The sequence below is a fragment of the Melanotaenia boesemani genome, chromosome 8 (assembly GCF_017639745.1).
Source record: "Melanotaenia boesemani isolate fMelBoe1 chromosome 8, fMelBoe1.pri, whole genome shotgun sequence".
Classification (NCBI taxonomy): domain Eukaryota; kingdom Metazoa; phylum Chordata; class Actinopteri; order Atheriniformes; family Melanotaeniidae; genus Melanotaenia; species Melanotaenia boesemani.
In genome coordinates this window covers 2,987,767-3,001,635 of record NC_055689.1, presented here as the reverse complement: position 1 = coordinate 3,001,635, position 13,869 = coordinate 2,987,767, and the positions used below count along the sequence as shown (strand labels likewise).

Genomic DNA, 13,869 nt, shown 5'->3' with positions numbered 1-13,869 from the left:
ATACAGAGGGTATCCTATAATAGGATCTGTTACAGACCGATCTCCCCTTATATCCCTGGAAACAGTCAGGATATGCCGCGGATACGGAGACTTGTATCCTCTTGGATCTCTCCGGATCTTAGGTCTTTTTGTCCAGTGAAAGTCTACATGTATTTTCTAGTGTTAGGATCAGTTACTTTGAGTGACTGCGTCAGTTTCTCCTTTTGCAGATTTCCATTAGCACAGCGAACTAAAACAAAGATATAAGAACTTCATGTCTTTAAGTGTTCTGTTTATTGCTGTATGTGTTGCTCCTGAATCTTACAGGAAAGTTACTGGCTGGCCTGAAACCAACAATGTTATTTGTGGGTCCTTATTTGCTGTAAGAAGTTTAAAATCTTCTTCTACTTTCCTCTGCCCTTCATCACTTCCTGTGTCTTCCTTCACTTGCTGCTTGCTCTAAACCATGACAATCTCATAACCAGTGTCCCAAATTTCCACAAGTGTAACACCTTTGTCCTGCTCCAGTCTTTCTCTTGCTGTTTTGCCATCCACCCTGTCCTCTCTGTCCTCCTTTTGTAGAAACCATCATCATATCTGGTTGTATTACTCCTTTTACATTGGTTAAACTCAATCACATCTAATCAAATAGAACTAAGGATGGAGGACATTATTCTATTATTATCATTGAGACATGGCATGGCCCATGGCTCAGTATTGCTCAATATTTTTTTATGTTTTGGGGGGAGGAAATATTTCCCCTCAGGTCATTTATAGATGTCATCCTGCTGTGTACAGCCTTTTTCTGTCCACATTTTCTTGGGGATGCTTGTTGCATTTCTTTTAGCACTTGTAGGTTGATTGTTGTTTCTAAGAGCATTTTTCTTAGAAACAACAAATAGGAAGTTGTTTTGGAAGTTTTATTGCCAATAATAAATTTGCATGATGGACCAGCTTCCCAGTAGATGTCATCATTCCTCTATTTTTCCATTGTTGTACAAAAACATGGATAGTGGAAAAGCATATTGGCTGTCAGTATAGATGGTCACTGTTTGTCCTTTTGCTAATTTACAGGCTTCAGTTAAAGCTACTGGTCCTAATTTGTCTCCGTAAGACTGCAACAATACTGAAGTCATGTGTCCATCTTTAGAGTCAACAGTCTGAATAAACTTTTTTTTTTGTAGTCTGGAAGAGCCAGTACTGTGCTACCAGTCAGAACAGGTTTGAGATGCGTAAAGGCTTCTTCAGCTTCTGGAGTCCATTTTAATTTAAATGTCATTGCTTTGTGTTCATCATAGATAAGAGCAGTCAGTGGCTTATTGAGTTCAGCATAATGAAAACAACACCTGTTTTTTAGTAGCCGGCTGTGGAGCTTTTAAGACGGCTTGTTTCCTTTCAAGGCCAATGTGTTTGTCTTCAGCACTTAGAATGTGGCCTAAATATTTTACCTCTTCTTTCCACAGCTGCAGATTATTTTTACTGACTTTTGTGACCATTGTAAAAAGAAATTTAAGCATTGCTATAGGATCTATTTGGCAGCTATGTTCATCTATCTAACGGAGGAGGTTCAGATGCAGGAGGTTGTAAAACTTGGGCTGCTGTGACCTCCACCTATGTAGGTGGCTGGGAACCTGCTGGGGGAGGATAGAACTCCGTATTCAGATCAAGGTCATCCTCCTTTTCCTTCATCATGAATTCCATTTCTCCTTTATCCTCTGTCTGTTGCTTTTACTTTAATTTCTATAATCAACAGGTGCATAATGGAATACATGATTTACCAAGAAATTTTCTTTTTATCTAAATATTTTATTTTATCCCAGGTAAGAGTAAAATTATTCATAAAACATTCAAATTCTTGTACGACTGAACCCTCACATTTGCAGGATCACACTCATCTCTGACCCCTCCTCATTCCTCATCCTCTGCATGCTGACACAGCACCGAGGTGTCCAGTGGGTTTGTACACTAAAAGATCATTTCTCTTTTTTTCCTGTGAGATAGTATCTGGTCATTGTTGTGCTACTTTTGTGATATGTCTATTTGATTTGGTTATTATTTAAGAACTCTTAATGACTAGCAGCTCTGTTCTTTCTGTGTGTGTGTTTCTGCTTTTGTAAAAGTTGTAGGAAATTTTCTGGTGTGTTCATGTACAGGTGTACCAGTTTGTTGTCTGGTGATGGTGTGGATTGAAGGGTCGTTGCTTTTGTCTGTGATGTTTTTGTCTCCTCTTCTTTCTTCTTTCCCTTTTGCTTCTTTTTGCTGTCTTCCTTCTTTTTCTGTCCCTTCCAGTTGGGTCCAGCAAGATTACATAGATTCCATGATTCAAAGTAAATAAATAAATGAATCAGATTATCAAGAAGAGCCTTATACCCATAGGCCTCCCCTTGACAGAGCAAATTTGTTCAGCACGATACAGCAACCAGATTATCATTTTGCTGCTATGATGCTGGACAGTACAAGCAGTGTTGCCAACTCCTCAGTAAGGAAAGTAGCTATTGGCTGTCCTGAAAGTCGCTAGAAGTCGCTAAATGACGTCATAGCCTAATTTGCATAACTGACAATTTGCATGTAATGTAACGGCCCATTGTAAAGAAAGAAATAACATTGTGGAGAGACAAAAGGTGAGTCAAAAACACCCTAAACATGTTTAGAACTATAAATATTTTTTTCTGTTGATTCTTGGTTTGTTTTTTTGTTTTGTTTTACATTTTTGTCATTGAAAAAGGCCATCACTTTTAAAAATAAGCTTTGATAACCTTTGTCGAGATCCACATTAATCAATTTTGTCCTTTATTGTTAAGTGTTAGAATATTAAATTTAACCAAAGGAATGTTATGTTGGGTGGAATTGCTTGCTCTATGTCTAACCCTCCTCCTTTATCCGGGCTTGGGACCGGCAAAGTGACACAAAAGAGACACTTTGGCAGAGTTACTTAGGTTTTTTTTTTTTTTTTTTCTTTTTTCTTCTTACTTTTAGTTTAGTTTCTAACCTTCTGCTCCACTTAGAAGCCTATAATGAGTCACAGTAAAACATGAACATTTTTTTGTCAGAAATATAACATTCTTAGCTATTTTTTGGGATAGACAGTTTTAACTTTAACAACATTAACAATCTAAATGAACCAAACTGAAACAACAGGAATGACTGTGGCAATGTGAGAAAATTACAATGCAGCTGTAATTCAGGCTCATTGTTTTGTTTTGTTTGTTTGTTTTTTTGTTTTGTTTTCAGAACCCCCTGCTGTGCTGGCTCACAGAAAGAGTTCATCATCTTCATTTTGGTCAAGGCTTTCTATGCCAGGTTCAGCAACTGAGGGAGTGGTCTTGAATGAGTAAGCAGCTGATGTTCCAAAAAGCTGCAAAACATCATCAGGCAGCTTGTGCTCATAGCAAGCCTCACCAGACAACTTGAGACCATTTCGGACATACAGGACAGAGTTAAGGGTCTGCAAAGACATTCGATTTCTAAGTTTGCTTTTTACCACACTCATCTGGCTGAATAATCTCTCAACTTCAGCATTTGAGTGTGGCAAGGACAACACAGAAACAGCAGCCATGGCAAGTTCTTGAAACGGGTTGATACCAGCTGCATCCCTGAACTTCCAAATTTCACTCCAGAAGCCCAGTGTGTTTTTTGTTTCATTCCACTTACTGAGATGGATGGCACGCCATTGCTGGACAATACAGGAGAGTAGCCAATGAGATTGGCTATTTTTTCTATTTGTCCCAGGCTCTTGTTGTGCTTTAGAGTTTCCTCTACATTGAAGACTGACATGTACTGCAATGCTTCGATGTTGTCCGGCAGTCTCACCCTCAACTCATTAGTGAGGGAGATGGTGAAGGCTACACACCGCTTTCGAACATTGTTCTTCTCCTCAGGTGCAAGGTGGAGCTCAGCTGCCTTTGACTCAAAAAGGTAACCAAGGTACGGCTTGGGACTGATGTATCCATCAATTGGCTCCTTGAGCACATCAATATTTGCCATTGAATTCAGCACCCTGCTACTCACAGACTTAATTAGGCTAACCAAGCTGTCAAGAAGTTTAAGAGGATCTACCTGCTCACCCTCAAAAGCCTTGATGGCCAACTGTACCTCACCAAGCACTGACTTCAAAAAAGTCAGATACAAGATGTTCTGAGGATCACTGTACATAGAGTATAAAACTTCAGCCATGTAACAGTGTTCACTGGACTTGGTGATTGTGAAATGCAGTTTAAGCGCCTCCCACTGGTCTAAAATGCGTGAAACTGCTGGTTCAATAGAGAGCCAACGTGTGGCACACACCTTGGTTATCTGTAAGGGTTTCTCCCCACAGTTGATGGTCTCATATATGGCTTTGTAGGCCTCCCTGCGCTTTGGAGACACTGAAAACCAGTTATAAGTCTCCCGTACCAAGTACTCCACACTACGGGGGATGGTGTCATTGGAAGCATGACTTACAGCAAGCTGCAGAGAGTGACACACACAGCGGATAAGAACCAGATCTTTGAGGCCATATTCCTCCTTCAGCACTGTGTGGACCCCATTGTTAATCCCCGTCATGACCGAGGCATTATCAGTCCCTATTCCCAGGAGTTTCTCTTTTTTAAGAGAACACTTCTCCAGGAAAGCCACAACAGCTCGGGCTATAGATCGAGCATCCCCTCCCTCCAACTCAACAAGCCCCAGAAATGTTGAGACAATTGTGTGTTTGGTGTCACTAAAGTACCTTATCACAATCCCCAGGTACTTAGAAATGCTTACATCTGTGGACTCATCGAGGAGGAGGCTGAAACGCTGGTCACCCACATCTGCGACCAACCTTTTCAGAAAGTATGGTGCTAGAACACCATTGATCATTTCCGTGCACTTTGTCCTGTGCATTCTGAAGTGAGTAGCAGCAGTGGAGTCTGAGAAAGCAGCTTTACATGCTTCCCCAATGTGGTCACATGCCAGCATGGAACAGTGTTCAGCAATAGCTAATGCCATAGTGGCTTCAGCTTTTTTTGCTGAGTCAAACTTTTTATTTATTAATGGTAGCTTGCTTTGGGTGGAACTGTTGTAAGGCTTTGCCTTTTGAGTATGTTTTTGAGTTGTCATGTGTTTTTTTATATCACAGAGTTTGGCATAGAAATCAGCCTTACAATACAGGCAGTATGCCCTTGTATCGTCTCCAATAAACGGCTTCAACCAGCCTTTGAATTCAGGGTTTGATTCCCACTCCTTTCTATACTTTTGAGTGTACAGTTTAGACTGAGACATGATGAGCTAGCTAGCTAGATGTTTAGCTTAGTCACAAAAAGGCGCACACACTACACAGTGAACGAGGTGAGTAAGTGACTAAGGCTGTGAGTCAAATGCAATCATTTATTTTAGTGTGACAGCGACAAAACATTTACATCCCGCTCTGTAAGCCAGGGCGGGATCGCCGGTGCCTTTGCGCACGCGCAATTCATTTTCACCGTGTAAGCGGAGCGATGCAGGTCTCCTCTCTGCTGCTTTGACTGCAGCCTCAGCCCGAGCTACTGTGAGCCGGTGTGAGTGCTTTGGGGACGGGGAGGGGCTCCTGCAGCACACGCTGCTCGTTCACGACAGTAACTGCAGAACAATATGTGCTTTCAAAGAGTCTCCAAAACACCAGAAAGTCTCCAATAGCTACAGTAAAAGTCGCTAGATTTGTCGCTAGTCGCTTTTGACAAAAAAAGTCGCCAAGAGGGTTTGGAAAGTCGCCAGATTTAGCGAGAAACTCGCCAAGTTGGCAACACTGAGTACAAGTTAAAAAAAAAAAAAAAAAAAAAAAGAGAGCAGATACAATGTGGGCGGGGCATTGTGGGCCCCGCCCACAATGACCCGCCGATATGGAATTCTTGTGTGTTGCCATGGCTAGGCCTGTCCTTTGATTTTATGATGTCATCTGTCCTTTGGTGTAATTTATATATATCATATAATTCCTTTATTTTGATATCATTCACAAGTTAGCAGCTCTGAAACATTCTTCATCACAACTTTAACGTGAGAGAAATTCTGTTTAATTAGAAATGGCTTCAAGAATAAATAAGATTCAGCTACCATCAGTGGAACAACTGAAACCCATAACTAGACAGGAGATGGTGGAACGAAATTATCAAATCCAAAAGCAAAAACATGACTTACATTATATAGAAATGAAAGAAAAAATTAAATCTTTTCGTCAACAAAGGGATGCTGAAAAACTCCAAAACGAAGAGCGTCTGAACAAGCTTATAGCCCAGCAGAGAGAGTTCGAAAACCAGGAACGGCAGGCCAAGTATAAACTTATCCAAAGTAGGCGTCTTCAACAAGATCCGTATGTTCAAAATTTCAATACAACATACAGAACAGAAAAGTGCTATTTAGAAAACGAAAATCTGAAAGCAGTTAATAACATGAAAAGACAACATGAACAAGACCAAGACAGGAAATACCAGGAGAGTGTAGCAAGACATAATTCTGAAGCCTTAAAATATAATGAGGCTTTAGCTAGAGAAAAACAGAGAAAGGACAGAATTAATTGTGAGGCTAACAGGAAGATTATTGCAGAAAGGAAAATGGTGGCAGAAACAGAGAGACAGTTGAAACTGGAGGAACAAAAATGGCAAAGAGACCAGGATTTAAAGAAAATTCCAGATTCAGCGATACAAGAGGCCGAGAAACGGAGAACCAGGGATTTTCTCCGGCAAAATCAGCCACGACAAAGAATCTCCAAAAAAATGAGCTATAAAGCCCGACTTGAAGAAGGGGATGAATTTTTCCGTTATAACTATGAGATGAAAGCTAAACAGCGGAAATTAGATGAGGACCGAGCTTTGACCAATAAACGCCGTGAGATAAATACACAAATTGTGTCAGAAAAACTGGCTGAAACAAATAAAATAAAGGCTGCTAAGGAAGCTCTTTTCGAAAAGAAATTATTCAGAGAGGAAACAGAGCAACGAGTCATGGCGGCAAAGCGAGAAGAGCAGGCCAGGCAGAATAAAAAGGTAAGTGCTAAATTACATGAGAGAGACCTTTTAGAGCAGATAAGGCAAAATAAGATTTTAAAAGATGCAGAGTGTCAGCAGAAATACGTAGAAGGTCTAAGAGCATTCAAGTCCGATAGATTATATAATCTAGAACAAGAGAAGAAGCGTCGAGTTGAAAAGGAAACTCGTGATTCAGATTGTCTAGAAAATATGGCACTTCATAAAGAAAGATGCACATTTAGAGAAAAGCAGGATAGAATAGAAAAAGAAAAAGTGATTCAGATAGCTATAAAAGAGCGTGAGGAAATGGAACGAGAACGTAAGGATTATATAACAGCTAAAGTTGGTAAGGCTGTAGAGAAGGGGCTTAATGTTGAACGTCTTCTAAATTATAACATCAAGCCAAATATGCATCTCAGTTCAGTTCCGAGAGGAAAACCATTAGGCTGGTATGATACTCATGAGACGCGTGCCGCGAAAAAATTGCAGGCAGCTAGGGACATGCATGTCCCACTGCCAAACAAAAACACTGCCATGGTGCCAGGTGTTAAAAGACAAGCCGGACACCAAGTTACAGTAAGGGATATAGTTGCAGGTGCAAATGACAGGACAACTGTCCCAAAAACCGCCAAAGAACTAAATCCTTACTGTCCTCTCCCCAACATTACTTCAAGGCATAAAAACACTTTGAACGGCAGGACAACAACGGTCCCAAAACCCGTCAAAGAACTGAGACCTTACAGTCCTCTCCCCAACATTGATCCAAGGAATACACACACTTTGAACGGCAGGACAACAACTGTCCCAAAAACCGCCAAAGAACTAAATCCTTACAGTCCTCTCCCCAACATTGCTTCAAGGCATAAAAACACTTTGAACGGCAGGACAACAACGGTCCCAAAACCCGTCAAAGAACTGAGACCTTACAGTCCTCTCCCAAACATTGCTTCAAGGCATAAAAACGCTTTGAACAGCAGGGTAACCACAGCCAAGCAACCATCACACCAGTGAAACAATTCACCACTCTCCCAAAAGCTTACACAAACCAGGGAAAACTGTCAATAAAACGATAGGAGTCATCCCACCCAGAATCACAACATCATCCCACCAAATATTCCCCTCAGGAGAAAACTGTCAAGCTCTGGTTGGCCTCCTAGGACTAAATAAATTACATTTAATCCTTAAAATGGGGGCCAATGCTGAAGAACATGAGTAAAAATAAGTCTTCAAACAAGATTTAAAGACCTAAAACAAACAACACAATCTGAAACTCAACTCTAAAAAATTAGGTAGCCATTGCAGTGTATACTGGTACAAAGGACCAATATCAAGTTCAACAGCGTGGTAGCCTGGAGTTCTAAGTAACAGAACTTCAGTCTTTTCCTCATGTAAAAAGACATTTTAACCATCCAGGACTTAACATCTTCTAAACAGTTTAACAAGGAGTTTTTAGGAGTCTGGCTGATTCGCTTCAGAGGGATGTATATCAGTGTATTGTCTGCATAGCAGTGATACGAGATACCATGGTTTTTTTTAAAAACCCGTCTAGCAGACATTGTTAAGACCATTTAAAAATGACTGAAGTTGGATAAAACAGCTTTCTCCAGCAACTTGGAAAGAAAAGGCAATTTTGAGTTCAGAAACAGAAGGAAACAGTGTTAAAGCCCTAAAACTAAACAAAATCAAATCCTATACTACAATAAAATCAAGAATAAAAAAACTATTAAAAAAAACTATTTAAAATATATATATAAAAACAAAAGAACCAACAACAACAAAAAAATAAACAAAACAAAACAAAAAAAACCTAAGTAACTCTGCCAAAGTGTCTCATTTGGGCCACTTTGCCGGTCCCAAGCCCGGATAAAGGAGGAGGGTAACGGAGCTTGTAAATTTTAGAAAACCAGCCTTGAAGACTCTGTTCAGGGTTATGCTGTATAATTTAGGTTAAAACAACATAACCAGTGAGCACATAAAACAGATTGAAGGTAAAAGACCAGAAGAGAGTAAACCAACTACATACAAAGTTATACATAAAGTTTGTTCAAACTGTGCCTGCATTGACGTAACGAGTGAAACTCTGTGTGTGATAAGGTGGAATGTAAGTCACAATGATTTCATTCAAACGTTATTCACACTTTATTTTCCTCTTTTTTGTGCAAGTCAGTGTCTCACATGTGCAGTTAAAACGTTTGATGTTTTGAATTGAGTGTGCAGAACAATCTGATATTTCCAGCTTTTAGAATTTTTCTTACCATTTATTTAATTCAGTCTTTTTCATTTAACAAAAAATGTAATAAAAACAAACAAAAAAAAACATAACACACATATATTAAAGTATGTGTGCGTATATATACATACATACATACATATATAAATATTGGTATATTCCCACGAATCCAAGTCTCCCCACAAAAGACTACCCCGGACCCACCCCGAGGGCGGCAGAGGAAGGCCCCAGCCAGAGCCCCCGCAGTCACAGGGCACAGGAAACGGTTATGAAAAGACGCCATTGCCCTCACCTTCCCCGCTCGTGACTGTCTGTGTGTTTACAATTAAAAGTGAGGGGAGTAACCACGCTGTGCCAGGAGCGAGGCCGCTCCATTTTCTGCCACTTCTCTGGAGTCGGGTCGCGGGAGCAGCTGCCTCCAAAATTTCAAAAGAATGTTTCCAAACCTTTGTTGAATCTATGCCACGAAGAATTAAGGCAGTTCTGGAGGAAAGAGGGGGTCCAACCCGGTACTAGAAGGTGGACCTGATAAAGTGGACGGTCGGTGTGTGTTCATGATGTTAAACTCACCAGTAAAGACAGAATTTGGGGTGGGATCAGCTGGGTTAAAATGTTTGTAGAGGATTCCGACCAGAGCAACGATCACCACAGGGTAGACAGTCAGAATGTTTCTGGTCCAGCGGTCCAGAACCCAGTTTTCTAGAATGAACCTGAACAAAGAGACACAGCAAAGCAAACATCAAAGGACTGAAGAAAAGAATTTGCTGCAGTTTCTTAAAATGTCCTAAAAGAAAGAAATCCCAAACAATGACAGAGGGGTCAGAGTAATGATGTAAAGTAATAACAGCAAAGCTTACCATCCCACCACCTCTGCAAACAGGATACACAGACACGCCGTGGCCGCCGTGCTCTTCTCAACCCCCCACAGATGAAGAACCACACAGAAGTTGATCAGAGAGGCAATAGATGTCCATGTAGCATAGACCGTCAATCCGTTCTGGACCTGATACAACCACACAGCATGCTGTTATTCAGACGGGACAAAGTTCATGTTTGACCGCACACCAACCTACCAGAATCCTGAGACAGGCCAGAGTTTTACGGTGATACGTCTGCAACCACATCCCATAATAATCTGTTGCAAAGCAACAGAAGAACAAAGCACCATAGTTGGAAATCACAATGCAGATCAACACAACCAGAGCGGCCAGCATCAACCTGAAAACCAGAGAAAACATTAGGATAAGATACAAAGATTTTGAGTTACTGCTGTGTATGTTTATTTTTATTATTTATTTTTCCTCAAACAAAAACAGTAAAACACAATTACACATTTCATGTTAACTGTCTTCCCTGCCTCCCGTCCAGATACAGAATGTTAGTGTGATGTTTCTCATTTTACTCCAGGTCACCAGTAATCTGTCCAGTTTGCCAGTCAGTGTTCCCTGTGCAGAAGCAAAGGACTTACTCCCTATCCCACAGCAGGAGCCAAGTCATGTTGGTGGTCATGCTGAGCAGCCAGCAGAAATAGAAGGCGTACGGCAGCAGACACTGAGCCCAGGATCTATTCACAGAAACAGCTATCAGTTTCATCCTGCAGGATGCTGCAGTTCAGATTTAGCATGACTGTTAAAGCTGACTTACCCTCTGCAGACAAATGAAGTGATGAAAATGACCATCAGGGTCAGCCAGGTGTAGATAACACCCCAGATAGAGAAGGTCCAACCAGCTGGAGTGATATCCGTCTCATACCGGGCTGAGACATTACCGGTACTGGAGTGGAAAGGACCTAGGAGTCAGAAATATTCAGCATTATTGACACCCAGCGCTGAGCTAGTTAGCATGTCGTGGGTCTGACCCAGCGGCACGACAGAGTCTGCTCTGTTCTTTTCTCTAGATGCTTCTGTTGCATTTCCAGTCTAGTCTGGTGTCTAGCTCAGGGGTGTGCAACCTGTGGCTCCGGAGCCACAAGTGGTTCTCTGGACCTTCCACAACGGCTCTTAATACATGGCTAATAATGTTAAAGAATTAAATATAGATATAATAAAGAAATGCAGGTTTTTAGCAATTTTTCTTTTTTTTCACAGAATATTTGCAATAGATTTCTACAGCATGACACTAAAAGTACCAGTCATTTATTTTTTTATTTTTTTATTGTCATTAGGTTGGAAACTATGGACTTCATTTATTTTTACATAATTTTTCACAAATATCTACATCCCATAAAAGAAAGTTTCATGTTTTTTTTTATTTTAAAACCTAATAATAAAAATAAAAATGTGGTTGAAAATAAATTTCCTATAGTAGATAAAATGATAAGTTGTCTTGTTTCAAAAGGTCTCTTAAGCTTTATTTCGCTGGGCTGAGGGAAAAATCGCTCTTTGGACTGTAAAGGTTGCAGACCCCCGGTCTAGCTGAACTTCGAGGTACTTGTTTTCCTCCACCTCTTCTCCCAGGATGTAAACAGCGCTTCGTTTACTCCTGTTCCACCTTGAGTTAACAACTGATTGAGTGTTAACTGTAATGGGTCCTGAAGGTGTCGACTTGCTGACTGAGGAGAGCCAACAACAGTCTCTGAGGAACTTTCATGAGGGGAGATGTTACGACAACTGGCCTGTAGTCATTTGGTTCAGATGGTTGGGTCTTTTAGGTACTGGAACAGGACAGGATATTTTCTATAGCGCTGAAAATCTTTTCTGACTGATGTTGAAAAAGGTGCTGAAGAATCCAACATTGTAGTTCTGAGCAGGTTTTCAGAACCCTGGAGCTGAAACCATCTGGACCTGCAGCCTTGTTGAGGTGGAAGCCGAGGACGTCTCAGGAGACGTACAGGCTAAGGGTGGAGGCCGAGGACGTCTCAGGAGACGTACAGGCTAAGGGTGGAGGCCGAGGACGTCTCAGGAGACGTACAGGCTAGGGGTGGAGGCCGAGGACGTCTCAGGAGACGTACAGGCTAGGGGTGGAGGCCGAGGACGTCTCAGGAGACGTACAGGCTAGGGGTGGAGGCCGAGGACGTCTCAGGAGACGTACAGGCTAGGGGTGGAGGCTTGTCACACAGTACCTTCAAGCAGCAGCACTCGAACAGCCGTTACTGAATATTTTTTTCATGCTGTCCTACAATCAATGCGGTTTGCAGTGAACACTCACATGCTGTGCAAGGCAAGGCAGTTTATTTGTACAGCACATTTCATGTACAGGACAATTCAAAGTGCTGTACATATAACAAAGGCATTACAGATATTTAGAAATAGTAAAAGGCATCAACACATAATCACAATAAAATAATAAATTACATTAAAATGATTAAAAGCAAGATAAGTTAAAAAGTTTCCGTGCAGATTTCATGCATAGGCGCATAAAAAAAGAAATGTTTTTAACCTGGATTTAAAAATGTCTACATTTGGTGAAAGTTTAATCTCCACTGGCAGTTTGTTCGACTTGTTTGCAGCATAATAGCTAAATGCTGCTTCTCCATGTTCAGTCTGGACTCTGGTCTGGACTCTGGTCTGGACTAGTTGACCAGAGTCTTTGGATCTAAGAGCTCTGCTAGGTTTATATTCTCTGAACATATCACAGATGTATTCTGGGCCTAAACCATTCTGGGATGTAAACAATCAGAAGGGTTTTAAAATCTATTCTGTGACTGACAGGAAACCAGTGTAAAGATTTTAAAACTGGTGTGATGTGTTCAGATCTCTTAGTCCTGGTTAAAACTCTAGCAGCAGCGTTCTGGATGAGCTGCAGATGTTTAATGCTCTTTTTAGGAAGTCCTGTTAAAAGACCATTACAGTAATCCAGCCTACTGGAGATGAATGCATGGATGAGTTTCTCTTGGTCTTTCTGGGAAACTAAACTTTTAATTCTGTTGATGTTTCTGAGCTGGTAAAAAGCTTCTTAGTGAAGCTTTGATGTGGCCGCTGAAAGTCAGATCTGAAAGTCCAACCCAGTTTTCCAGCCTGTGCAACAGGATTCTGTGATCTACAGTATCAAACGCAGCACTGAGATCTAACAGAACCAGGACTGATACTTGACCAAAAACCAGGACTGATACTTGACCAGAACCAGGACTGATACTTGACCAGAATCATTATTCAACCTAATGTCATTTAACACTGTGACCAGAGCTGTTTCAGTGCTGTGATGAGGTCGGAAGCCGGACTGAAATTTATCAAGATTTCCACTTTCATTTAAAAAGTCATGAAGCTGGTGAAATACCACTTTTTCAATAATCTTGGAAATAAAAGAGGTTAGAGACGGTCTATAGTTGTTCATTATAGAGGCGTCTAGAGTCCTGAAATATTTGCAAAAATGTGAGGGTGTACTTACTTTCTGTGAGATACTGTATAAAGTACATTCCAGGTTGGACTTTTCCTGATGAATAACACAGACACAGAATGTGACTGCACAACCGGAACAGCTGAAATATCTGACCACAACGTTATTTATCAAAATATATATCTACATAGTAAGCCAAGAAATACACTATAAAGGCTGAATACGGGAATTCTGAAAAACAAAACCATAGTAGAAAAAATTAGGGAGGAAACTGGTAAATGTATAAATGATAATAAGAATGACCAGGTCAACCCGACCACAGTATGGGGCACAGTCAAGGCCATTATGAGAGGGGAGGTGATATCAAGAACAACGCATTTGTGGAAAACAATGAGATTAAAAGAAGGAATTAGAAGATGTGGAAAA

General features: G+C 40.9%; 1 protein-coding gene across 1 annotated transcript; it reads right to left on the bottom strand.

Moving 5' to 3' along the window:
* Positions 1-9,625: 9,625 nt before the first annotated feature.
* LOC121643970 lies at positions 9,626-10,985 on the bottom strand. The gene is made up of 5 exons (XM_041991632.1): positions 10,813-10,985; positions 10,637-10,732; positions 10,242-10,386; positions 10,026-10,171; positions 9,626-9,878 (listed from the first exon to the last, which is right to left on the bottom strand). Exons 1-5 carry the CDS (start codon positions 10,845-10,847, stop codon positions 9,641-9,643), a joined length of 660 nt encoding a protein of 219 aa, XP_041847566.1. The 5' UTR covers positions 10,848-10,985; the 3' UTR covers positions 9,626-9,640.
* Between the last annotated feature and the right edge of the window lie 2,884 nt (positions 10,986-13,869).